This window comes from Dendroctonus ponderosae, unplaced genomic scaffold (genome assembly GCF_020466585.1).
Source record: "Dendroctonus ponderosae isolate FM_Combo_2020 unplaced genomic scaffold, Dpon_F_20191213v2 Dpon_F_20191213_5, whole genome shotgun sequence".
Taxonomy (NCBI): Eukaryota; Metazoa; Arthropoda; class Insecta; order Coleoptera; family Curculionidae; genus Dendroctonus; species Dendroctonus ponderosae.
The window spans coordinates 13,190,457-13,217,049 of NW_026018715.1; the positions used below are offsets into that span (position 1 = coordinate 13,190,457).

At 36.3% G+C, this 26,593-nt stretch overlaps 2 protein-coding genes and 1 long non-coding RNA gene across 5 annotated transcripts in view; 2 read left to right on the top strand and 1 right to left on the bottom strand.

Moving 5' to 3' along the window:
• The window catches only part of LOC109545599 (proto-oncogene tyrosine-protein kinase receptor Ret), a 13,990-nt gene extending 12,379 nt beyond the window's left edge, over positions 1-1,611 (top strand). The window contains exons 17-19 of the mRNA XM_019916379.2: positions 59-260; positions 826-1,001; positions 1,278-1,611. Of these exons, the coding sequence (XP_019771938.2) occupies positions 59-260; positions 826-1,001; positions 1,278-1,471 (572 nt within the window). The 3' untranslated portion in view covers positions 1,472-1,611. The remainder of the gene's footprint in view (positions 1-58; positions 261-825; positions 1,002-1,277) is intronic.
• On the bottom strand, positions 1,027-4,021 carry LOC125504573. Its single transcript, XR_007281579.1, has 2 exons — positions 3,655-4,021; positions 1,027-1,283 (listed from the first exon to the last, which is right to left on the bottom strand). It is a non-coding gene; the product is annotated as an uncharacterized LOC125504573 (long non-coding RNA).
• Positions 4,022-13,542: 9,521 nt separating this feature from the next.
• LOC109545442 (5-hydroxytryptamine receptor 1) overlaps positions 13,543-26,593 on the top strand; it is a 70,436-nt gene continuing 57,385 nt past the window's right edge. For all 3 annotated transcript variants that reach the window (XM_019916138.2, XM_048667008.1, XM_019916140.2), the window contains exon 1: positions 13,543-13,879. The gene's annotated coding sequence lies outside the window, so the exon portion shown is untranslated. The remainder of the gene's footprint in view (positions 13,880-26,593) is intronic.

A 26,593-nucleotide genomic window follows, 5' to 3' on the forward strand; every position in this document is an offset into this window, starting at 1 on the left:
GGAATTCTTCTAAATTAACATTTGAGCATCTTTTAAACCGTTTTAAAATCAATTTCAGTTCCCGTAAAATGGATGGCCCCCGAATCGCTGGCAGATCACTTATACACGACCAAATCCGATGTTTGGAGTTTTGGGGTGCTGATTTGGGAGCTGGTAACACTTGGAGCCAGTCCATATCCAGGCATCCAGGTCCAGAACTTGTACAACTTGCTGAAGCAAGGCTACAGAATGGAAAGGCCGCCAAACTGCTCCACAGTCTTGTGAGTTTCAAATCAATCTTCTTACTGATGGGGCAATTTTCTTAATTCTTTTAATGGAATTGCGCGCATTTGCGAGGCCGTAATGTGTGGGCGCATTAGGAAAAAAACGCCSAGGTAGGCGGTTATTAAATTTCAACGGCAGTTAATTCCATAACTGGATTAACTTTTTAAACTTTTTAATATTCACCTCAAATTGCCCCTGGATTGYGTGGCTTTAAATTAAATTGTGAGAACTCGAGGGGCTCGTTGAATGTACTAAACTCATGCGATTAAASCCGGAAAGGTTTTTCTGTTTCTGTTTTTAAAGTGRTGTGAACGCATTATTTGTACGTTTCGCTTTAAACCAGGCAAGAATCCTGTTTGAGAACAAACCAAGTAACTTGCGATGTGAACTAATGATTTCGCACAAAGTTTTACTCAACTTCGCTTAATAATGGTAGCTCTAGTTAATTATGATGTTTCCATTTTATAGCAGCTGCTATCTGAAGTTCGAAAAGTAATAAATTACTTTTGCAGCAAGTTTAGTTGGGAAAATGAATAGAAGTACTAAGGCTGTGTTTTTCAGGTATTCGCTGATGAATCGATGTTGGAATGTTAACCCAGAGGCAAGACCCTCGTTTTTGGACCTCTATCACTGTTTCGACAATCTCCTGACAGACAATGTGAGCTATTTAGATTTATCGGATAACTCCATAATCAATAGAAGTTATTTCACCAACTTTTCCATTGAGGCGGACTCAGGTAAAAACATTGCCTGTAATGGCCATTGAACTGCATAAATCGTATTTTATTATTTATACACTGTTTAACAATTTATGTAAGATCAGTTTCACGTCTTTTCCTTGATACCCCTTGACTAAAGTCCAACAATACCCACATCAGGAATCCACCAAATTATCCGTGAAGGATCGGAAGGATTTTGGTCTTAAGGGATAGAGGAAAAAATCCCCTTTCCTTCAATCCATCCAAGTTTGAGGCCTGCTTTGACAGCATCATTGATATATTGGGCGTTTTTAGGATCTGCTGATGGGAAAGATGAAAAGGTAAATTTCCTGCAATACTCTGTAAGTAAGAGCAGTCTTGAAATCGGGGAGAAAATGAACGGGATCAAAGAGCAATGTCTTGGATATGAAACGCCAGTGAACGCTCCCAAGCCGGTTACCCCAACTGCAGCCTTGGAGGAATACACCGATATGGATTCAAAGGTTTAGAGCATCTCATTTTTTGCTAAATATTTATCTAGCAGCTTACAACTGAATAAATCGTGCAATAGTCTATTAAGCTTTGATAATACCCCCAAAGTGCATGTGGTTTCCACCTACCTATATGTAATAAACTTGTATGTAACTGATCAAGCTGACTTTCTTTTGCCACTAATTGTAATTTGAGACGCATTAAGTTTTATCTATGGAGAAAAGAAACGACAATTCGCAATTCAAGTTTGATTAATGCTCGGCCGCCTTAAACGCAACTTCTGAAAGGTAATGTTTACGAATTTTCTCGGCTATAAATTCACGGGGGAATAAAAAAAAGACCGGCGTCACCGCGTAGAAAGGAATCATAAAGAACACATTTAATGTAGATGAGAATTTTCATTTAAAAAGATGATACAATGTGCCATTACGGCTAACCCAATTTCAAATATAAAATTAGATTTGTAGGTTGATGCTTTCAGGGGCGCTTCGTCGCTCCTTTCAGCTGTATTTCCAGCATTCCTTTGCCATTTTCGCCCATTTCTTTAGGCCTTACAAAGCCAATTTAATTCGTTTATTAATATTTCATCACCACTCTTGACTTTAATTTAAAAGGAATGGCCATTTTTCACGCGAGAAAATCTTCAATATGCATATAGGTATAGGGCCTAATCCGAAAGATATACTTAGATATAGTTGGTTAGAAATCGATTGGGCTTAAAGTATGAAATTAAAATTAAAATCGATCCGGAGACAGACACAGGTTAACTTGTTAATGAGCCTCAGAAGATAAAAGCTCACTGATCAACAAAATTAGATAAAATTGTAAGCCCGGCCAGGAAAATAAGCTATTAAAATAGAAATAAAGAACAAATCCAGTAGCAACCAAATTAATCTTAAAGTTCAGTAGAATCAAGCAAAGCACATCAATACCATGACTTCTCTGTTTTCTGAGTTTGTTCAATAGTTTTAGACCTACGAAGCTTTTCAATCTGACGGAACATACAGCCTCCTAAAACAGCAGATTCGGTAGTTAAAACTACAAAATTTCAAAACAATTTGGTTTCTTGTTCACAATGGTCTAAGGAGTTTTTGGTAGAAAAGCAAAATAAGTTCCTGGTTAAGTTTGATATTTCTGATCGCAGCTCTTTAATTACAGTTGACTTCATATCATATTCTATTCCATTTTAAGGTCTAAGCAACGCAAACTTTACGATTACATAATTTATCCTAACTTGGACACGTTTTCCGGATGGAAAATTTCGGCAACCATGAAGTGCCACATTCGGATGTTTATCGGCGCTCCAAAGCGAAATGAAAACAAACTTGGATGATGTAATTTGCATTATAAATGCTCGCTTTAATAGCATACGTCATGAACTATTATTATTTTCGAATTTTGATTTATTTACGTATAGTGGTGGCTCTCATGCTGAAACAATGCATTATTGATAGATGCTTAACGGAGCCAACCCCTGGTAGGATAATTAATTACTTAGACGCTAATATTACGCTTCAATTATTTGAATTGAAGTAGAATTTTCGAATTTGTGGAGGCGCAAATTGCCGTCTAAATTATTGATTTATTCGAATGTGGCCCTTTGCAGCTGATATATTTTAATTTATTTGCAATCAGAGGTAAAGAGAGGATTTTTTTTGATGGAAAGGAGGAAGAAAAATAACGTAAAATGTATTTCAAAAGAAGCAAAAAGTTCCTGGTTTGCTCATTTCATAAATAATCTTTTTACGAACAACTTTTCTTGATGGAATGCGGTTTTCACTGGTTTTCGCTCATTGAAGTTTGCAATTTTCCCATTAGAAAACAGGCCACGTACGTAAACAACCAATTAAGTCCTACTAATAAAAGCTGAAAACATTTACCGAAACAGACTGACACAAATACCTGCAAAATGTTTAAAATCTCAAGAAAAAAATGAAAAAGTCCTACAAACCAAGTCCAGCAAAATTTTTCGAAATGTTTTGCAGTGACGTTGGTGTAAGAGAGAAAGCGGAAATTTGTTACATTGTTATCTTCGAACGTAAAAGCTTGATAAAGTAGAAAATTGTTCAAAAGTGATCCATGAACATGGCTATAAGCATGGTCAGGCGAACTTTGGTTGTTGATTGTTTTAATATGCAGGCGCAATTTGGCCTAAATTCAATGCCATTAAACCAAGAAAGGAGGAAAAAATTTCACTTACCATTAATTGGCAACTCTGAATTTAGTCGATGCATTTCCATTGTGACAAAGTGGGTAAAATGATGGAAAAACACCGAAAAATATTTGAAATAACCGTCCACTAATTACTTGGATGTAAACAAACCCAGTCGAGATTGTTAGTAGACGCTTCCCAGAGTGAAGTTAACTTGACAGTAAACGTCAGAAATTTCCTCATTTAGAAAATCGCCTTTTGTGTCTCAAAAAACGCCCTACCGATCGCGAAAATACGAAAAAACGGTAAAATGGAATCTCCATTTTGCAAAAACCATCAATTTTCCGTTCGGAAACGAAAAAAACTCGGATTTTTTTTGGATCTGAAGCGCAGCGGTCGCGCACTGTGCTTAACAGCCAGCATGAAAAAATAAACTAGTTTGACAAAATGACAAGATCATTGACGTGCTTTCGAAGACTTGATGGCAACCCAACAAACACGATAAATCACAAAAACACTAAAAATTGTGAAATTAAAAAGCAAAAACACGTACAAATGCAGAAAATACTAAGAAAAATCTGTTGCTGTCTCAGGTATTTTCAAATTTATATTCAGAAACGTATTCATAAACCTTTATAAAGTTATCCTAATGTGGATAATGACAAAATACTATCCAACTTTTCCAGACTGTCCCATATGAATTTAAAATGCAGCAGTTCCGAATCTCGTTCCCGTTTTTCATTTGCTTGTAAATGGCAGTAATTCCATTTCTTCCCCCGAAAAAGTTTGCCGGTGCTGAAAGTGTTTAAATTAAACAGGAGTAGGAAACAATACAGCCGACTCATAAAAAAGCAAACTTTTCCTCGGACGACGTAAAAGTATATGTTGGCGGGCGGAAGTTACAAAATAATTTCCAGAGTTAAGCGGGCAGAACATAATTTAACAGCCAAAATGCTTTTTGCTCGGAAGCAACTGCTTTAATGCCTGCATATTTATTTTCCTAGTTATGCTATATTATTCTAGCCAAGTTATGTTGGGAACTGGAAATTGACCTGGCTCAAAGCTACTTTGCCGCTGGCTAATCTTGTTGCTCTGGTTGGCTCAAAAGATTTCGAAATCATGCCAGACTTGGCGGTTTAACCCAAAGTAATTCGCTCATAATCTTACGGTAGTAAGGAAATTTTAACCTGTATTTATTCTCTGGCTCGATTTTCCAGGGCTTCTAATCTAAAATCTAATTGAAGCTAACGCTGTGGATGGAAATCAATACATCAGCCCATCAGTTGGATGTGAATTAACTGAAGTGCTCTTCTGGGGACAGTCGCCATTTAACATGTTCGTTTGGTTCATTAAACGGTGCAATGAAACGGCTTAAATCCTCCAAACATTTCAGGCGATTGCTCAAAAATCGATTTAATAGCATTTCATACAAATCGCCAGATAGGATGTTAATAATACCATTAGGAGCATTTATGGAATATTACTCAAGCCAGGCTTAATCAATTGGTCGCAGCCAACCCTTCCAGCGGATTATTTTCCATTTAACAATCAATTAAACGCTGTATACCTAATTGCTATGTTAAATTGCAGCTAAATGGACCATAAATTCCACAGCCTGCAAGCGAATTTCTTCGGAATTCTGCAAGAAACTTTCAGGCGACCTTCGCTCCATTGGATTTGAGCGAGAATAATGGAAACAGCCAAATTTCCTGAATAGTGTACAATTCGCCAACATTAATTTCATTCATTTAAATCAGAAACAATGACAAAAACTTGCATATTTCGATAGAACTGCGCAACGTTGCAACGATTTGTCTGCCAAGTGCAGCGTTATTTTATTAGAATCGCCGTTGTGAACGAGCGTTTCTTCGCTTCAACTCAAAATAAATGGATCCATCCAGCATTTTTTGCGCCATCAAATCATCATTAGCGCCTGAAAATTCGATTCAGTTTTTCTCAAGTCACTCGATCCCGTTAAAATGCTAACAATGCCGAATCCTTTCGCGACTTCAGGATAAATAGTTCCGAATTAATCGCGTTTGAGTCCTCAAAACTCCCGCTTTTGGCTGGCATAATGACTATCTGGTGTAACGGAAACTTGAATTCTTTGTTACATGGATAAATTGCATTGACGAATTTTTCAGCTGATTCAGTTAAAAAACTAATATTAAGATGATGAAATTACTGGCCTCAAATAGGGTGTTGGTTATTCATGACAAAAGCCATCGCTCCAGCCAAAGCGCCACAATAAAGCGAATACACTGGGAAAGTTCGCGTTGCTGAAAATTAAAATGTTTTTGCTGAAAATGTATGACCGCTGGAAGTTTCAGAATAACGCGAATAACGGGACAGCGTTGTAAATTATTTAGGAGCAAACATGCTCCTGCTTGGACAACTCCAAACAGCTCTAGGAGCACTTACAAGTTACGTACTTGCGCTCTTGGAGCGGTCAAACGGAATCGAGTTCTTAGCGGAAAATTGAACATCTGAGAATTGATTTAGAACATTTCCGAACTCCTTGGAGAAATTGAATAGACTTGTTCCGTAATGAAGTGGGAGCGCTGCAAACAGTTTCGACCAATAGCGCATTTCAATAGACGTGAACTTTCAGGATGAGATATGGAACAGCTGCATTTACTCGCAAAACTTGCGTTCGGTTTAAAGAGGAAAGTTGTGTAGTTTAGTACATACAAATGGGATTTTTGGTTAACAAATAATTAGCTACTGAACTTTTCAACCAACCAAGTCTGCGGTTTTTTGCAACAATCTAAGTTTATTCCTCGAAATTATTCACTTTTTACACAGATATTTGTTGAAACACATCTGATCTCACTCTGTCGACGAAAGTAATAGTAAAAATAAATGTTTTATATTTTTTTAGTGTTTTCTTTCACAATTTTAATGTTTTTGCCTTGTATCTTCGGTTGCCATCGTTCATTTACTAGCCGTCAAAAGCACGTCAATGCTCATGTCATTTTATAGAACTAATAATGCCGGCTGTTAAAGACCGCACGGCCGCTTCGCCGTAAAACCAAAAAAAATCAAGTTTTTTTCGAGTTCGCGCGAAAAGTGGATAGTTTTCGCAAACTGGAGGTTTTATTTCACCATTCTGTACTATTTTCTCGACCGGTGGGGATTTTTTTGATGAAAAAACCGCGATTTTCCTTCGAAGGAAATTTTTGGCGTTTGCTGTCATGTGAAAGCTACTGTGAGGAGCGTCTGCTCGCATACCCGACTGAGTATGTTTACATCGAAGCTATTAATGTAGATACGTTTCAAGTTTTTTGGTGATTTTTCATCAGTTTGAACACTTTGCCACGGTAGGAATGCCATCAGTTGGATACAGAGATGCCAATAAATGGTAAGTGAGATTTTAGCCAACTTAATGGCATTAAATTTAGCAGAAAAAACGAATTTTCAAGTGAAATTTTGCTCAAATTGCCAGGTTGAAAATGGTAAAATTTTGGAAAATGTCTCAAGTTGACCTAATGCAAAAACCTCCAGTAACTTGTTCTCGCTTTCAGTAATCTCTTTAGTGACAATTTTTCTTAGTGGTTGTTTTTTGGGGAAATGTTGACCCTTTTTACCTCATTGAAATTTCGTACTTTTTTTCAAATCGATATTTTGTTTCTAGGTACTAGAGGCTTGTTTAGTTACTAACCCATTTTGTAGGTTTTTCAGTTCTCTTATGAAAAATCTGCAATATTTAATGATCAAAAAGTGGCAAGAATGAATTTCTCCAAAAAGCACCACTAAGAAGTGTTAGTAAAAAGTTAAAGTTATTTTTCTTTTCGGTTGCTTTTATAATTTTGATTTTATTTGATTTAATTGAAAGCGCTACATAGACGAAAATGTCTGCCCACTGTGAATTCAAATATACCAACTGCGAACGCAAATGCCCACATTCGAATATATCAATAATTTTGAAAGCCTCGTCTGTTCAGTAAATTTATCCCATTTTTGCCCTGTTGATTTACACATAAAGCAACGAATATTTTCGTCAGGTTAATAAGAAAAGCGTCTTTTGCCATTGCTCTGGTTGAACCATCCTGTAAAATAATTTAGTGTCTCTCCCCCAACGATTTACCTGCCTAATCACCATAGACTCCAAGTAATAGTGGAATATTCCCTGTCGAATCGACCTAATTAATGAACTATCACATAACAGCATTATAATTATACGCATAAAGAGCACATCGCTTTGAAGCTTTACGTGTTAGGAATAATATGTTCTAGTACATACATCGCAGATGGATAAACTCCTTTAACGCAATGGAAACGACAAAAATTTCCCCATTATTTTAGGACACAAAAATTCCCATTTACAATTATGTAGATCCAAGGCCTCTTTTTGAATATTTATATAGAAAATAGGAATCAATGACATAAACTCGGTGGTACACTTTGTAAAGCAGATAAACAGTGAATCATTTATTAACGGCCCTTCGAAGTTGCCTAAGTCATCTGATTTCCACTCTATCTTTGGAGCAGCTTATCTGGTTAGGAAATACCGCCTAATGACATTGAGGTTGGGACCAGAACACCCCAAAATTAATCCCCCCTTTTTCGGGCAAAGCAAGCGGTAATGTGAATCCTATGTAAGGCAAACTTAAATGAAAACAGACCCCGAGGGATGATATAAATATGCCGATAAAGCGAGGATGATTTTACACTGTCAATCGAAAGGAGTTATTAATTAGATTGGCGCAAGAATATTTGATCTCAGTTTCGTCTCCTTACAGTAGCTGAACAGTATTAGCGTCGTTCTCCATTCACTAGGCTTGGGGGATGACAACAAATTGGCACTTTTATAAGCGGCTTTTAGTAGTTGGGAGTCCTTCATACAAATGAGCTTCAACTTTCCACTCAACCGCATAAAAGGCAGGAATTATGTGCACCCTCCAGCTAACAGACTATATAAGATGCGTTAGTGCTCGAAACAAAGCCTCGTCTCGTTAGGGAAAATGGTTAAATTGTTGCTTCAGAACGGCGCCCATCAAGGTCTACCAACAAAGAATTTTCTTTGTTGTCCTTCCCCAAATAGGATTATTTAGATTCGTGCTTTTATTTCCATTGTCTTTCCAGGTCAAAATTGTCTTTACTACTGTTGTAGTAAGTTTTGACGGATTTTCCCCACATAAAACACTTAAATTTTACTTTTACGCCGGACATCGTTTCAATGGGGTACTGCACATTTAACCATTATATAAAAGAAATAAATACAGATAATGGCCGGTCGGCACAGCGTTGTTTTCTCGCTTTGCGCAATAAATCTGGAAACAACCCGACTTGGCCACATAAAGGGCGGCGTATAGTCCAACAGATGGGGAAAATATATTGTTTGCCGATTGGCCTACTCTTGACGGGAACTAGGACAAACTAGTGGAATTACCCCCGTTGTCTCCATTGTTTCCATTATAAGTTAAATACATTTCTGCTGGGAAATTTATGTGTATAGATTTTTAGCGTTTGTTGAATCAGTGATATTTAAAACAATTGCAAGCTCTCGAATTACAAGGTGGTTTTCCATATGAAAGGCATTCACCTGCTTATTCCATGAAAACACCCAGGTGTGCTACATTTTTCCCTAAGTCTTCTTCCTATTGGTTTATTGCTCTTGATCATTTGCTTGCATCTTTTCTTTTTCTTCCTACAACTTCATTGTTCTGGTGTCGTTCTGTATTTTCCTTCATACATCTTTTGAGGATTTTGAAAATTCGGCTTGAATCGTCTGTGCTTGCGCTTTTACGGCTCTCCGTTGCGCTTTATATCTGCATCTGAATGTGTAAATTAGTTGATTTTCTTATGTATTTCTAATTTACGACTTAATAAATTTTGATGGTTTTATTGATGTTTGCTTTACTGCCATGTTTGATCGTTTGCTTTTATAGTTGAAAAAGTGAAGCTCTCTCATTCCGTATTCTATTAGCATTATCCCATTCTGTATCTTAATGTTCTCGAATTTTACCCATAAATATTGGAGGAGAAACTGAGAGAATCCTCTTGCCTTCCCTGAGCTTTTCGGTCTGTAATTTTTTTCTTTTTAGTCAGTGTTGTCAAATGCTGATTTGCAAAATATTTTACTTTACTCTTTTACAAAATACTTTTACTTGGCCGAAAGTAAGAGCAAGTAAGAAAAGACGGATCGGATCTGCTAAATTTAAACTATTTTTGTATTAGTTGAAGATTCTGAAAACAAACTGTTTTTCTTAAAACCTTGTCGACCATCTTTTTTTGTTTTTTTTTTCATTTTTTATTATGAGAAAGAGAACTGTGTTTTCATTATTTGACAATTTCCGAATTTTGTGAAAGCCGGGATTTTTTTTGTCACTTTATTTTGCAGTACTTTACAACATAAATCCCTTTGGCGGGACTTGGAATTTTATTTGGCCATTAATGTTATCTTCCATTTCTAGGTGTAGTCTTTCTCCATAGTGTTTTTCATCCTTTACTTCTGTCCTCTAGAGGTTTTTAATCTATGTTTTCCACTGCTCTTTCGTAATTTTGCTAGTTTTTTTAACTTATTTATTAAGGTATAAATATCTCGTTATTGCTTTTAACTCCATCTCACTCTCTTACTATTCTTGAGGATGACTTAATCAAGCTCATATTTATAAAACTTCCCAAAAATGTATTTTATTTAGACTCTTTGTCTCCAACTAGCAAATATTAATCAGAGTGAAGTCGATAAGAAACCTTTGTTTTAAGAAAGACGAAAAGTTTACACGCGATTTTGGGCAATAAAAAACGAAATGGCCAGCGAAATAGAACAGTGGAAAATCGTAAACAAACTGTTTAAAAAAATTGCGTTTGGAAATCAAGACAAAGCAATAAAGTAATAAACAAAAAAATTAACTCAAGAAACATTCGCTAATATTTCCGGATAAAAGTTCCGCAAAATTGCCAGTCTGGATCTGTGTGCATTTAAAAGGGGGCCGATTATAAAGCTCGAGTTGAAAGAAGCTTTTATAAGTTTGGCGAATGGCAGGAGTAAGTTAATGCACCTTTTGGAAACAGGTTATATTTTCGGGAGAGAATAAATTACATGTTTTTGGCTCAAATGGGCGCCGGTTTTCAGGAAAACTGTTGAATCAAACGGGAAACTGGATTGAACTAGGAATTTTTGCATAACTTTGGGCGGCAGTGACGGGAAAGTTGAGATAGAAAATTTGTCTATATTGGCTCAAACACTTTGAAGAATTGCAATTAAATCGGCTTCTAATGAATCAAACGGACGCCATCTGCATGAATGCAGTTTATTTAATTGAAGGAAAACCTTTACTCATATTGGTATATGTATATATTCAGAGATATTTCTGAAAGATGAGCCTAATGTACGTGTTTCATCCAAATAACTGAACACAATCTTGCCGCATGTCTCACTTTATGTCTGTCAATATTGGCCGACATGCTGTAGCAAGTAAGATTCGTACGTGATCTCATTTACACCAGTTTATCAAGCTGGAAAATTGAGGAAACCACACAATGTGGTTCGTTCGACTTCGTGTGCAGACTGCAGCGTCGTCGGCGCCACAGTTTACACAACTTTATCTAGAGATAATGGCCGAATTGTTTCGAGCCTAAGATGCGTTTTCCTGTTTCCGACAGCAAATTCCATGGGAAGTCGGTTTACCAAAGTCGAGAAGGGATGTTTAAAGAGGAATCGACGTCGAGGAAAACATATTGGTAGGTAAACAAAATCGCGCCAAATTGGAGTCAGACTGTCGAGGGCACGATTTAGATTCGCGAACGCAAAATACGTTCAGTTTTTTCAGGAAATTTATCTTTCTGTTTATTGCCGATGCACTGGGAATCGGTTCGAAGTCTTGCCTGATCTTAATTTACTATTTCCAGTGAAAACGTGAGAAGAATCAACATGCTCAAGAAACCTGCTAGTAGGTTTGTGATCGTGATCGCCAAAAAATAAGTTTCCCGGCTCCTAGAGGTTTTTAGGCAATTCTGTGGAGGATTTGCGAAATTTGTCGTTTGCACGAACGATTGCGCAGATAGTTGCTTGGGATTTCTTTGCCATTGGAGAAAAAAGTGATTTTTTCTATCTACGATCCGGCTCGAAGGACCAAACTAACGGGCAATTTCTACTAAACGGGCAGTTTCTACTAAACTTGTTAGTCTTGCTCCGCACAATAAATTAGATTTGATTGCTGTCTGCTGTCTTGCATTAGCGTCTACTGATCATTAGCTTTTCGTCGTCGATAGGAATTTGGTCCTGACGTTTCGCTGGCACGCATCGTTGGCATCTTCAGAGGATTGTGTGCTGGGCCGGCAAATATATCAGTTTTTACATTTAGGAATGTTTTCCGGGCTTTGAAGCCGTGGTCTATGGGAATTTCTTCCTGACGTTTCGTTCACAACTGCGGTGGACATTATCAAAGGCGATGAGGCAGTGGGCAAAGTGATCTCCCGTGCTTTCCGACTAAGACTGCTTCATCAGATTTTGAAAATTCGGCTTGAATCGTCTGTGCTTGCGCTTTTACGGCTCTCCGTTGCGCTTTATATCTGCATCTGAATGTGTAAATTAGTTGATTTTTTTATGTATTTYTAATTTACGACTTAATAAATTTTGATGGTTTTATTGATGTTTGCTTTACTGCCATGTTTGATCGTTTGCTTTTATAGTTGAAAAAGTGAAGCTCTCTCATTCTGTATTCTATTAACATTATCCCATTCTGTATCTTAATGTTCTCGAATTTTATCCATAAATGTTGGAGGAGAAACTGAGAGAATCCCCTTGCCTTCCCTGAGCTTTTCTGTCTGTTATTTTTTTCTTTTTAGTCAGTGTTGTCAAATGCGGATTTGCAAAATATTTTACTTTACTCTTTTACAAAATACTTTTACTTGGCCGAAAGTAAGTACAAGTAAGAAAAGACGGATCGGATCTGCTAAATTTAAACTATTTTTGTATTAGTAGAAGATTCTGAAAACAAACTGTTTTTCTTGAAACCTTGTCGACCATCTTTTTTTGTTTTTTTTTTATTTTTTATTATAAGAAAGAGAACTGTGTTTTCATTATTTGACAATTTAAGAATTTTGTGAAAGCCGGTAGTTTTTTTTGTGATTTTCTTTTGCAGTACTTTACAACATAAATCCCTTTGGCGGGACTTGGAATTTTATTTGGCCATTAATGTTCTGACTTGATGACTGCTTCATCAGTCTTAGTCGGAAAGCACGGGAGATCACTTCGCCCACTGCCTCATCGCCTCTGATAATGTCCACCGCAGTTGTGGACGAAACGTCAGGAAGAAATTCCCATAGACCTCGGCTTCAAAGCCCAGAAAACATTCCTAAATGTAATTTAACCAGCCGTGAAAGCCTTCATAGTCTGATATCAGTTTTTCATGACTAAGAAGAAGACCAAGACCAGAAGAATGACACCAATTTTGAACCACCCTGAACAAATGAATGAAAACTGAACTTTTTTGCGTCGTTTCCATAAAAAAATTAGCAAACCTTTTACATTTATCGGGTGTGCTTCACTCGCCCATCCGATGCTTCAGTCCACGGGCATAATTCCCGAAATGGGGAGACTTTTAAAGTAAATTGTAAAAAGGCGGTACATTTACCCTAATGTATTAGGGTGAGGGGTTGACGCCTAAGATTTTTTCACGCGGCGTTTCGACCCGGACAAATCATTATTCAGCCTGCTGAAAAATTCCAGGCAGGTGCTTGCCCCACTTCTTATGACCTAGAGTAACTCTATCCGACTCTAGACCAATTCATCATAGAAGACGGTTTCTGATCGGCGAAAGGTGTCGCCGTGCCATACAGGTGGACGAGTCTAAGTGCGATTGCTTCGCAATGCATATTTATATTTTCCAGGCCGGAAAAGCCGAAAATTTTCATCCCTTAGCGTTTTATATTGAATAAGTATACACATACATTTTCATTCGGCTATAGAGTGAGTGCGCAACGCGTTGGATCCGCTAGTCGAAACAGTTGACGGTCGGAGCTCGGATAGCCAACGTTTTCTCGAGATCAGCGGCTCCAAAAATTACAATCGCATTTTCAGAAATTCAACTGTTCCTCCGGTGCGCTCCAATTTTTTTTTCAATTTCTTTGAAACAGGGCATGAATTTCGGAAATTTATGGGCAAATTATGTGAACCTTTGAACATTGATTTCGTGCAAAGTAAGCCGGTTAGATTTTTTTTGGAAATTTTCAATTTCTCAGGGGTTTTGCTCCGAAATCTGCACTTCAAGGGCCCAATTTTTCCGAGAGGAATGGATTAAGCCCGCATTCAGGAATCAGCCGCAAAGTAAGTTTGAAGCTCGCAACCCGATCTTTTCACCAATTAAAGATAGTTTTTATAAATTAATTTTCCATAAGAAATCAAATCCACGTTAAATGCGTTGGCGCTTCATTGACTTTATTAAAACTCTATCGTTCATTCGCACACGCATTCAAAATTTACACATCTAAATTTACATCCGTCTTAATTGATTAACGAGTAAATACGTCTGACATTGTGGTTTACGCAAAGCACACGTCCCTCAAATATACTCCTATAAATATTTCCACGCAGATAAAAACGTTATTTAAGCTGATGATGAGTGCGGAAGAGTCTGCAAGGAAACAGACCCAAACGATTATAAACACGCACGCTGGAGTTAAAATTTTTCAAGATCCAGACTAAGAAATATGTTTGTAAGACTGGTAAGCTGTGAAATTCATTTGAAATAAATTCGGGTGAAACAGCAGGTTTTTTCATTCTGGCAAAGTGTTTGGTTACGCGCAATGTCTGCCAGTCTTAGTTATTTTTAATTATTTAACATTTTAATAATAGCCCCTATGCGCAATCCTTGGTGTTTGAAGTAATTAAGATAAACGACCTAACGATCCACACATGTAATTTATTAAAAAAAGTAAAACTATTATTAAAAATAATTTTAAATTGCTCATCTATGTCACAACCAACTTTTATCATTTAATGTCTTCCAATGGGTTGGCAAGTTTCTTTGGTATCTTCACCGACTTTCATGACTGGAAGGAATCGAGTCAATAGCTTTCAGTGGTGGATGGTCTGTTTCGGGATTTGACGAATTTTACGGCAAATTTTGAACATAATTTTCTAGAACGATGAACGAAACACTTTTCCTGAACGATGATAATATTTGCGTATTTTTCGTTAGATACATAGTGGAAGTTGGGTACGGTAATCTCCGGACTGGAACCCAACGTTTTTTGCTCCTTAATCTGTTAAAGTTGCAGAAAACAAGTTGCTGTGTGAATTTGCAGTTTCATTGAAAGCTTCAAAAGCCGAAGCTTTATATTAAACCGGCAAGGAATGAATTTACTGGAAATTAGATAAGAAAGTCTACATTTTTTTGAGGCGCCTCAAAAATTAAGCCCTTTTAATGCAAACGCATTAAAAAGTGCTAAATGTTGAAAATCTCTGCTCGAAGTTATGCAGTGTGCATGTCGATGTGGCATTTTTTGCTTGAATATGAAGAATAAATTTGGTGTCTACACTCCCATTTTTCATAAACCCTTGAAACTTGACATAACAATTAGTGCTTAAAATTAGTCACTTAATTCTTGTGAGCGCCCCATAGAAGGTAAATCATGAGATTCGTTTTTCATATCCGAACTTTCCAGCACATCTTTATCAAGATTGATACATAATCGGCGATAAATCGCCTAACTGAACGCATCTGAAATTCTGCAACAATTTACGTCCATTTTTAGCGTTCTTTGATTTGCCACATTTTTTGGGTTATTATCGGCTTCATCTGACTTGCAAGTATTGTTTCCATTAAATTTTAAGCCCAACTCAGGAATTTTAATATCGTTTAGCGCAACTTTTCATTATGAATAAACGGCACTAAAACTGATAAACTTCGTAGCTTAATTCAAAATAATATGCAACGCAGCCTAGACGAGCTTAATTAAGAAATTCACATTAAATGAAAAAAATTAATTAATCACCAGCCGAAATCTTGCCATGATTTAAATCCTTCTGCCCGGTTTAATTTGTTTACGTAAACACCTTTAGTCTGTGTATGGCGTCTTAAAATGAGATCGTTCTTGATGAATGCTCACGGTAGGGCAGCTTTCTGTGTGAAATGGATTATGTCAATTAGGTAAATGACTCCCTAATTTTCCTCGCTGCTTAATTAGCATTTTAATTAAAAAACCCTCCAGAATGTAACCGAAACAATTTATTTACTTGTGGCCCCTGATTGCTTTCCATTTACGGCAATGAACTGTTTATTTTGAATTATAGGCAACTTTTTATTTAGAAACCGGTGCGTTTTGATGCCATGAGCAGGCTTGCATTCGCATGAACCAAATTCCTATCGACGACGGTCCAAAAACCCCCAAAAAAATGTGAAGAAATTTTTTCTATAGCGGTCTAAAATCCCGAGAGACTAACCAGGTTCAAGCTATCGCCGCTTGTTTTAAATTTTGCTTTATTTATTCACTATTGATTGATTGATTGAAAATTTTTATTCCCTCCGGGATTATTTCGTGTTAAAAGTCACGCAAGCAGCCCCCAATAAGGCCATAAAACCTGAACTGAGAATTGTCCTAATCTTTGTTGCAGTCTTAAAATGGATTAGTGTAAAACATCCACGTGGCATGTTTTATGGCAAATCACTCAGTCTATTTTTAGCGTTATGGGACAGACAGTTCAAGTTGATCCCATTAAAAATTACACTTACGAAAACATTACATTTTCAAGTTTAACCGCAGCATCATGAATTATCCCACCCAACCCACAATTGAATGATGCAGAAATGATGCGTTTGCAAATTATTAATCGTTGTTTGATTTGCGCGAAAAACATAAAAAATTTCCGCACAAAACACCGAAAGGTTTCCATGAAAAAAACACGATTTATAACCAGTTGCTAAATTGAACTGAAAATACAAAACATTTGCTAACAAACTAAAATTGCATCGCGTGAATATTTTATTTATATTTGAGGATAATTTAATGCTTGAACCTGCCAGGGTGAGCAACAAGGATAATTAAATGTGACCACTCAAAAGAGGCACATTAAATTTAAACATTGAAATTCAATTAAGTTTTTCACACTTTACACAATGGCTTATTATTAGTCAATTCGATCAACTTTGGAGTTATCGGCGAACTTTTCCCATTTTTTGAGCCTTGAACATCTTCACCCCAAACTTTTAATAATCGAAAAGTCTGTCAAGAGCTGGCAAGCAGTCTATTGCACAGAAAATTAAACTTTCGGCACCAGAGCTGTAACCAGGTACCTTTAGGACCAGGTTTCGAGCTTATTAGCTCTCATCAGCTGGGTTTGGCCTGAAAATAACACTAAACCTGCACTTTAGGCCCAGGAAGTCGTGTCAAATACTGACGAAATAAAATGCAGGTTTTGGAAGTGTTATTCTCAGGCCAAAACCAGCTGATGAGACTTAATAGGCTCGAAACACATCCTGAAATTTATGCCCGCTTATACCAGTCCATTGTAAACTTAGACGTAAAACAACGTCAATTGAATATTAAGTGTTTAGTGAATATTTCTGTCCATTAGCCATAACTTCACTTTCATGTAGCTCCGCGTTGAAAAATTGAATTTTCTTTCCTATAAAATGCTGTTTTTGATGCTCGTCATCTTTTTGATGTTCCCATGCAAATCAGTTTGCGAAATAACCTGAAGGCTGTTTACATGCTTATATTCAGCAGCGAAGGAAACTAAGTTTATTTAAATGTGTATGCGAATTTCGTCTTTTATAAGGGTGCAAGAGGCTTTTTTTGATTGTTAACTTAATGTGATTTTAAGACGATTTTCAATAGAATAGACTGGGAGCTTTGCTGATTGGAAATAGTAAATTTCCAGGCAAATATGACAATGGACATTGATGAATGAAATGAACCGATTGCTATTTTAAAATCCGTTTATCGAAAATGTGAAAATATCGACCTTTGAGGGATCAAGCAAAATGCCTATTATTAAAAGTTCACGGTCGAATACATAGGCGAACGTAATCGGGTGTATCTGTTTAAACAGGCCACATTTCCTAATTTACAAATAATAATTTTTTTGTCTTACAGCATGCTTCACAATCCAAATACATAATTCAGCGCCTTTAGCATGTAAATATTTGGATATATCAATCCGGTCAAGGGTTCAACGGCCTGAAACCTAATTAGAACATCATTATTTATGATAAATATTTATCATCACTTCATTATTTATGACAAATTTATACATTTTGGATCGGAAAAATCCACTAAAGTCTATGACTGGCAGTATTCCCTCACGTCCACTGGAAAACGATTACTGCGGTTAATAAAAATCTTCACTTGGCACCAGTTTTAATTTGCCACTAACCAACTCATAAAGACACACCCGTTAATAAAATTCCGTGTTATGCATAAAATTTTCGTGATTTTAATTAAACCGCAATTGTTAAAGTTTCAAATTGAATTGTTTGATGTGTGTGTTTTTTCCATCGAAATACTTAACGAAGCATAATTGCCGGTTTTATGATACAAATTCAGTTGAAATGTGTGTTTAGTACACGTGCCATGAAAATTGCTCAAATAATGTAGCTTTTAATGGTCTCATCGGTGGATTTTTTAGTCAAACTTGACACACTTTTTGGGCCTCAGTTGCTTTATCAATTAAAGCGTTTTTTTGGGAATATGCATTGGAAACAATGGGGATTATTAAGGTAGAATTAAATAATTAAATATTCCCAATTGAATTGAGTGCATCAATTTATTATTCATTGTGAATTTTCGATTTGACTGCCTGTTGCAGGTGGTGTAAAAAGGTGAACCTGTTTCAGAGAAATAGAGGTTTTTTCGGAAATTTCAATTAATTTGCTTTATGAAATTTAATTAAATCTTGCTCTGGGGCAAATTTTCGCGTTTGCAAAGCAGACCCTTGGAAATGCCGATGAAAGCTACAAGGCGGTATGTATTAATTTAATGCGAATTTTATTGTCAAAGTCCTAGTCTAGACCGATGGTTTATTTTTCCAGCCCAAAGTGAGAAATGGAACGAAATAATTAGATTCAAGCAGATTTCTGCGGATAATGCTTCAGAACAGGATTCTTAAGCCGAACGCTCCAGCCAAAAGAATCAATCCCAAAAAGAGGGAGAAAATTAGTAACAAAAAATGGAAAAGCGAAGGAAAATTTTCTGATGTTATTATTTGGTTAATGTTAATGCTAAGGCCACAAATAATTTAGGAAAAGCTGCAACGGATTACCGAGCTGCTTCTGACCCATTTTCACTGTCTTGTTGTATCTGCGGAGCTTTAAGCTGATGTTCAGATAACAAGCCAAAAAAACGAAATGCGGTTCCCTATTTCGCTTGCACAATGCCAGCCCCATAAGTAGGTAAATAAGAAGCCTCCTCTTCCACATCTAACCACAAGAATGTGCCAATACGGCCTCACCCTTTGGAGAATATATTAAAGTCGACATAAAAGATGGCCTGACAACGGGATGATATAAAAGCTCTATGCTTGAACTCGATGAAAATTTGAAACGGAACGTGTGTATATTCAACGAGTATAACTTTCGGGGCTTCAGTCGTCAAAAGGCCGAAGGTGCCAGTATATTATCAGGAGTTAAAATATTTACTGAATAGGGAGACTACGTGGCGTAATCTCGAAAGGTGAATCTAAAATGGGTCAAGAACGGATATTTGTGCCATTACAAAGGGCTGCCGGAAATAGTGTCCATTTCCGCGATTAGTTTTCACGCTAAAAATAACCGAAAAACTTATGGAAACCACAATTTTTATATTCTGATAAAAGCAATAGATTACAGTCGATTTTCCTGCTTTTATAGCCTGTATATAGATAAAAACCACAATCTACTATTTGTTTCGTATTATTTCAAACATGGTTAAGATAGGGAAGGTTCATGTGATGTCTTCAAACTTATGCCAACCGGCATGTGTTCTGTATCCCGAATTAATTAAACTAGCTCAGAAAATGCATTTATTTTCTATTTCTTCATGAATAGTGAAGCCAGATAGTGAAGATATATTTTCTACTTCTCCTGYTAGATTTTGTCATTTCGTCCCGAGGTTTTGTGCGGTTCTTCATMATTCATTTAGCTGGRAAAATGCTTCCAATTTTACATCTACGTCTTCATATTCTATTTCTTCATCATCATGATATAGATTCAAACATGATTCAGATAGTGAAGAYCCATTTCATATGWTAAATCTGAGCTCGACCAGCAAATGTTGCATCTCCAAATTATTAATCTGACAGGAAACTGCCTTCTGTGTCTACATTTGCACCTCGATCTTGATTTAGAAAATTAAGATTTGAACATAATTCAGATAAACTTAGAATCAACCCTGGCAGGAAAAATGCTTCTATCTCTGTATATGCAGATTTTCCACCTTATTATACATCGCAAATCTTCTACTTCCACATTAAGTAGACGATTCAGATCCAAACATGGTTCAGATGGCGAAGATAAATTTATTATCTGTAATCGCATTTCCAGCCCTCAATGGAGTGGCAAAATGCTCCTATTTCTACATCTTCACATTCATCTGCAGCTTCATATTAAGAGGCGRGTGTAGAATAAAGGGATTTTCAGCCAATTTGATTGTTTCCGGCTACAAAACATACTCCGATTAAGATAAAATTGAAGAMATCAAAYTTAAGATCTCTTTAAACTGATTGTTATTCTAGAGCTTTGGAGCGTTTTTATTTTATTCGGAATTCCGGTTTATGTCCGAATGGTTAGAGCTGATCGAACCAAATCCGTATTTCGGGTAAATTTATTGCTCATTTTTCATCTGGATACGATAATCCGCTTGTCGGGATGCCATTGCGATCGAAACTAAGATTATACAAGTCTCAGCGTGGATTTCGTCCGGAAAGAAAACTAATAAAGCGTTCCATCGCATTTTACCTAGAGATTTATTCATCGAATATAAAGGCCATAAAACATTAAGATGTATTGAATGTGCCATTAGTTGAAAATTGCGGCTCATAAATTTAATAATCAAGCGTTTCCCTTTGGTTTAGTTGAAAGTTAAAGATGGCTAGTACGGGATAATAAGCAAGTTGTAACATTCAGCCAGTTGATGACCCAGCCGTTTATCTCATAACGCGTTCAATGTCAAGTTAATAATCGTTGCTTAAAAACGTGGGGTTTTCTCTCTGTTTTGGCTAAAATAGGATTATTTGGCGTCAGTTCCTCGGCTACAATCATTTTGGCTTTTGTGGGCAAAGCACTTGAAAAATTAGTCCTAAAATTGCCATTTTGCTGTTTATTTTTATTCTAATGCTCATTAACTAAAATTAGTAGCCCGCAAGTTTGCATGACCAATTAGTCCAGTCAGAGTAATTAGCATATCAAAAACTATTTTACTGGAAAAGCGTCTGTAAAACATCTATAAATTAAACCGAGTTGACGCATTTCGGCAAGATGATCTTTCACAGAACAATTGCCATTATCTTCCATATAATTTATCTAAATGTTTGCTAATTGGTACCAAGTGGTTAATTCGAATTATGCATATTATCTCATTGAGGCGTTGAAATAGACTTAGTCTGAATAAGGTTTTTGCTTAATTATTCGCAAATAATCCCAAAAGCTTGGGATTATTTTTGTCAAGCCGCTAATGTGATTGTGTTTCATGTATTATTCATCCGCAATTATATTTTATTTCAATCCATTTAGGAAGGAAAATGCCGACCATATCAATAATATCATTTACCCTGGACGCAATTTGATAAACATTATTTCACTATGGAATATCCAATTATGCCGGGTGAATTATTTGAAAAAGGCAAAACCTTTCCATTCAAATTTCCAAACATTTAAATCCTTCCATTGTGGGGCAAACAATATTAAACCCGATAATATCCTTGAATTAATTTAAGATGCCTTAATTATAGACTTATTTATGCGATATTTTGTCTCAACCTGTCAGGACAGACGATGATAAATTACAGCCAAATACAAAAATCTATCCATTTAAATGAAGGCCAGGATCGTCTACTCAACCATCATTTATGGGGAATAAATAATGCAAATAAATATTTTATGTAGATAGTTAATGCAGCCATTTCAATAACACTTACATTTAATTATCTTTTATTGTTACCGTGAATTATTAGCGATACATTTTATTTATTAGTCAATGAGGTTACTGGTTTTGATTATACTAATTTGTATTTATATTATAATTTTTAAGATATGGAGCAAATGGAAATTTAAAGTTTTATTGGATGTAGTTTTGGTTTTCGCATGTGAAATTGCGGCCAAAGCGTGAATTTAAAGGATTAAAAAGCGCAGGAAAATTGAGTCAATTTACTGTGACTATCAATAGCAATAAAAATCAGCAGAATGGAACTTAATAAACCGAAGCCCATTACTCTCTCTCTCCCATTGGAATGACCATGTAAACGATTTTCCAATTAAAACAGGTTAATTATTCAGTTATTTGGGAGCAAAAACGCATCTAGTGGTGTCGGTTCAACTAACGCCCACGTTTTTAATTTGGGGTAATTTGCATTAATTTAGCAATTTAATTGAAAAGTGACATTATGATATAATGCATAAACGTGCAAATATTTACATGGTACATATGGAATTTGAGCCTGGGATCATTCAATAACAAACAGTATAGTTTCAATTAATTATTACATTACTATAATGTAATAATGGCGCAATGGTTTATTTTTCTATTCGAGCTTTAGTGCACAGAAAACTGCTGTTTTCAACAAGGGCTGCGCTGCTCAAATCGGATTTTTTCTGTCCCTGATCTAATTTGCGTTTTTTGTACCCAAATCATTTGGCGTTTACATTTTTTTTAATCAATTTTGTCTTTATTGTCTAGAGTTTCATAGTAATTTTCCTTGAAGAGTCTTTAGTTTTTCCCCAGATTTCCTTTGTTGTTTCATGGCTTATCTGTTGATTTCTTGCGTTACTGCGTGTTCAAAACTCTTTGCCACGTCTTCAACTTTTATGAATTCAACTGCCAACTGCTCCTTTTGCGAGAATCAATAACCAATAATCAGCTTTCTAACTAATATGAAGTGAACAAAACTTGTAGAAACTTCGAAACTGTAAAAGTGTAGCGACGTTTTTTGCAAACCGGGAAGTAAATCATCGCAAGGTAGACTTGGCTGCACATTCGCTATCAAATTCCTCATATACAAAGCGTTACTAGAATGCGCGTGCATTTTTCGTCGTCGTCGCATTCCTAAGGGGCCGAGGGAGTTATTGGAAATGGGGATGAAAGCTGTCCCATTCTTATTCCCGGATGAGTGCTGAAAGTTTTATCAATTTTAGATTGTCTGCCTTTGCCGGCAGGAACCTCGGCTTGAACGATTGATCATACTTTATATTGAAAAAGATATCATGAAGGATAAAATGTGATTTCCAGTGGGGCTAAAAATTGATGGCTTTAGATAATATGCCGGGAATCAAGGGGCGATTTTGCATAGTAAACCCGCAAAAATGGAGTTCATCACCTGCCAATTTATGAAATCGAAGCCCGTACTGTGTGTGTAATTATCGGCTTTAGTCTTCATCAAACAGCACATGTCTCTGTGGCGAAACCGATCACAATTAGGGCCAAATTGGTTTATTTCTCCATTGATATCCTTTCTATACCTTTCGGCCTAGTTACATCGTCCCATACCACGTTTCATGGCCCATGATGGAATTTGCAAAGCTTCGGCCCCTATTAGAGCGTCCATTAAATAGGATACAGGAATTTGCAGCATATCCTGCACTCGCTGTATGGACAGGCCAATTTTGATATTTGGGCAGATGTTAATTGCTGGAGGGAATGTCAATATTGGAATTTTGCTTAGTCGACGGTCAGTAATGGGTAATGGGTTTTAGTTTCCCCGATTCCGGTTTCTAACCCCTCTGCGCTTCCAGGGATTAACTTACCATTTTGCATAGTTTGGAAACTAACCGTCTAAACATAACTTTGTCTCTGATAAAAATCAAGTTAATTCCAAAGGCCTGGCAGTTTTTTAGGAGTTGGTCAATTAACGAAAGTCCAGTTTTTCTTGAAAACGTTTCTTTTTTCAAGCTCATAAGCACGTGGCGAAGTTGCATCTTCAGGGTTTTCCCTGAAAATCGTTTTTCAATCATCCTAAAATCACATTGTCAAGCCACTCATTAGCATTTCCTCTGCCTATGTAGCCGGTTAATTAAGAAAGTTTTTCGTTGCGGCACTGTCAAGTTTGAGAATAAGTTGCAACAGTTTTCATTAAAATCTCTTGTTCCCAAAATAACTGGCTTAGCGCAAGTTGCCTTTGAAAATTCCCTTTTCTTTAAATTCCCGTCTCACGTCCGGGCAATTTAAACATCGGCACTGGATTGTTCATGAAGGGCACACTTTCCCAATATATACAGCAAAGTGAGTTTCTGTTGCCGATCTACATTTTCATCGTGTTTTGATTATTGAAGCATTTTATTTACGGTTGGGGAGATTTAGTTCCGTTGTTTTCACCCGTTTTCTTAAGGAAATGGGAGCAAATTCAATTATTCTTAACAGTAAGCATTTGGCTAAATTTTACTTGTCAAGTTTATGTGAATGTTCACGAAATACGTTTTCTAGTCACTATTTCAACTGTTTTTTGCCTCAAAATTTAGTGTCTATTAAACAGCTATTTTCCACCGATTTTGTTATAAGGAAATAAGAAAACTGGTTATTAATTTGCAATAAAAAACGTGACAAAATTATGTCTGTTCAAAAAACACACAACTTTTGAGGTCCAAAATCTATTCTATATTACATTTTCTCTAAATTTATTTTATATTCTTTATAATTTTTTCTCTTTAAAAAGAATCGTTAACAAAAATGACCTGAGCAGGTTCTGCCTTCTTAAAAGACATTAAATTTTGAGGCAAAATACCCATCAATCCCGCTTTAAAAACGCATGAAATCGTTCACATGCCATCCGAAAATGGCATGAAAAATCCCCACTGGTCAAATCTATGAACGCTTATTTGCACTCGCTCTTAAACCACGTTGGTATTCAATAAATAATTAAATTTTATCGAAATAAATGTGTTACATGGAGCGTGTTGTTAGGCAAAGAGCGAATATGAAAATCCAGTTTGGGTTAAAATGTTGCAATTTTCGATGAAGGTTAATCGGAATGCGATTTTAATTTATTTCCATTTGGACTATTCGTCGACATATTAAAATAAATGCATGTTGACATTTTGCGAATCTGTTTGATTGAGATACTGACCGCAAAATAGTAACAAGTTAGTTCCAATGTTTAAATAATATTGGACTTTTTAGGTAGAAGTTTGGCTTGCTTTCACACTAAACTTATAGCTTCTATTGGTAATTTTATTACAGCAAATCAGACCATTTTTTGAAATTTTGTCAGTTTATTCTACTATGAGCATTAAAGTATGTGTTTCGGGAATCTTCCAGAAAATTGTTGATGAGGAAACAGGCAGCCCCAATATTTCAGTATTCATTTCTCCAAGGGCTGGCGAAGAATAGCTGACCTTTCAAACACATATTCTCTTAATAACTGAATTTCCCAAATTAATAGACACATAATATGTTTACACCATTTTCGTACTGAAATTGAGAGGAATGAATAAATGACAAATTAGAAATAACTTTGCTTCAGTTTCCAAACACAGAAAATCCGATTTAGAGAGACTTTTCTAAAGTGAATTTGTGAGTTAGTGTCATGCCCCTCATCATTATTTTCTTATCCTCCTTATCAACTTTCAAAGCCGGAAATTTCCCGACATTTGAAAAGTTGATCAATTGAATGGACTTATGTTTTCCTCCATTTATCCCAGTCATTTTGCAATGTCCCTCTATCGGATGTGTTTAATTGGAATGTAAATAAAATTCAACTAATCCCATAGTGTGAGGATTTCCAATTAGCGCAACATCGCCAATTGGTCACATTCAATCGTCCAGTTTAGCATTGCTTGGGAAGGCCTTTGAAATGTGCCTGCACCATTAAAATTTCCGACGAGCAATAATAGACCGAATAAAACAGTGTTAATATTTACCATTCCACTATGAGCGTGTTTCACTATATTGTCGGTGCTCGAAAACAAGGATCGCTGGGAATATTTTATGTTCCTCCAGGTAAAAGTATAATTTATTCTCAACGGCGATTTTTGCCTCTGTGCACCGGCATCTCGAGCTGTAAACTTCACGCCGGGGATTTAGGGGCGTAAAATGTTTTCTAGCATTCTTTCATATTCCTTCGTTGCCGCAAACAACACTCTTTGTGCACAATGTTCCCTCGGCTGATTCACCTGTTTAATCAACTTGACATATTTTCATCCCTTACGGGAGGGCGCTCAACACTCAAAACGCTCCTCTTTGATCTCGTGATCATGGAAAAACACGCTGGAGGCTTCTGGTCCGAAATGATCCAAATTTTTGGTTGATTTTAATCAGTTTCTGATGATATCTTCTTTTCTAGCTTTTAATAAGCGTTTTGGGGATATTTTTAGGTCGAAAGCAATTATTTTAGGTGAATAACCGTGCATGTGAAATTTTGATTTTTGATCGAAAATTTGATCATTTAAAAAACAAATTCAAATTCTCTCAAAATCTGTCGAACTCTACATCACATTTATCCCAGAGAAGTGGAGAATGCATTGAGAAAGTTTAAAAACATGCTAGAAGTTTCAGATTCGAAATAATCCACGTTTTTGGTTCATTTTAAGCAATTTTTGAGCGGTCACGAATTTTGATCGACGATATCTTCCTGATTGTCAACCCCAACATTGTAAAACTGCATATTGGAGAGCTTCTTAGGTCGAAAGCAATCCATTTAGCTCGTAAAACACAAGTGTGTAAACTTGATTTTTGATCGAAAAATTCTTAAAAGGTCGATTTTTTCGAAAAATATAAATTTTCTTAAAATATTAATTTCATTTCATATCATGTTCATCTCAGGTAATTGGAGAATGCAATGAGATCATTGCAAGCGATGCTAGAAGCTTCAGGTTCGAAATAATCCGTGTTTTTGGTTCATTTTAAGCTATTTTTGAGC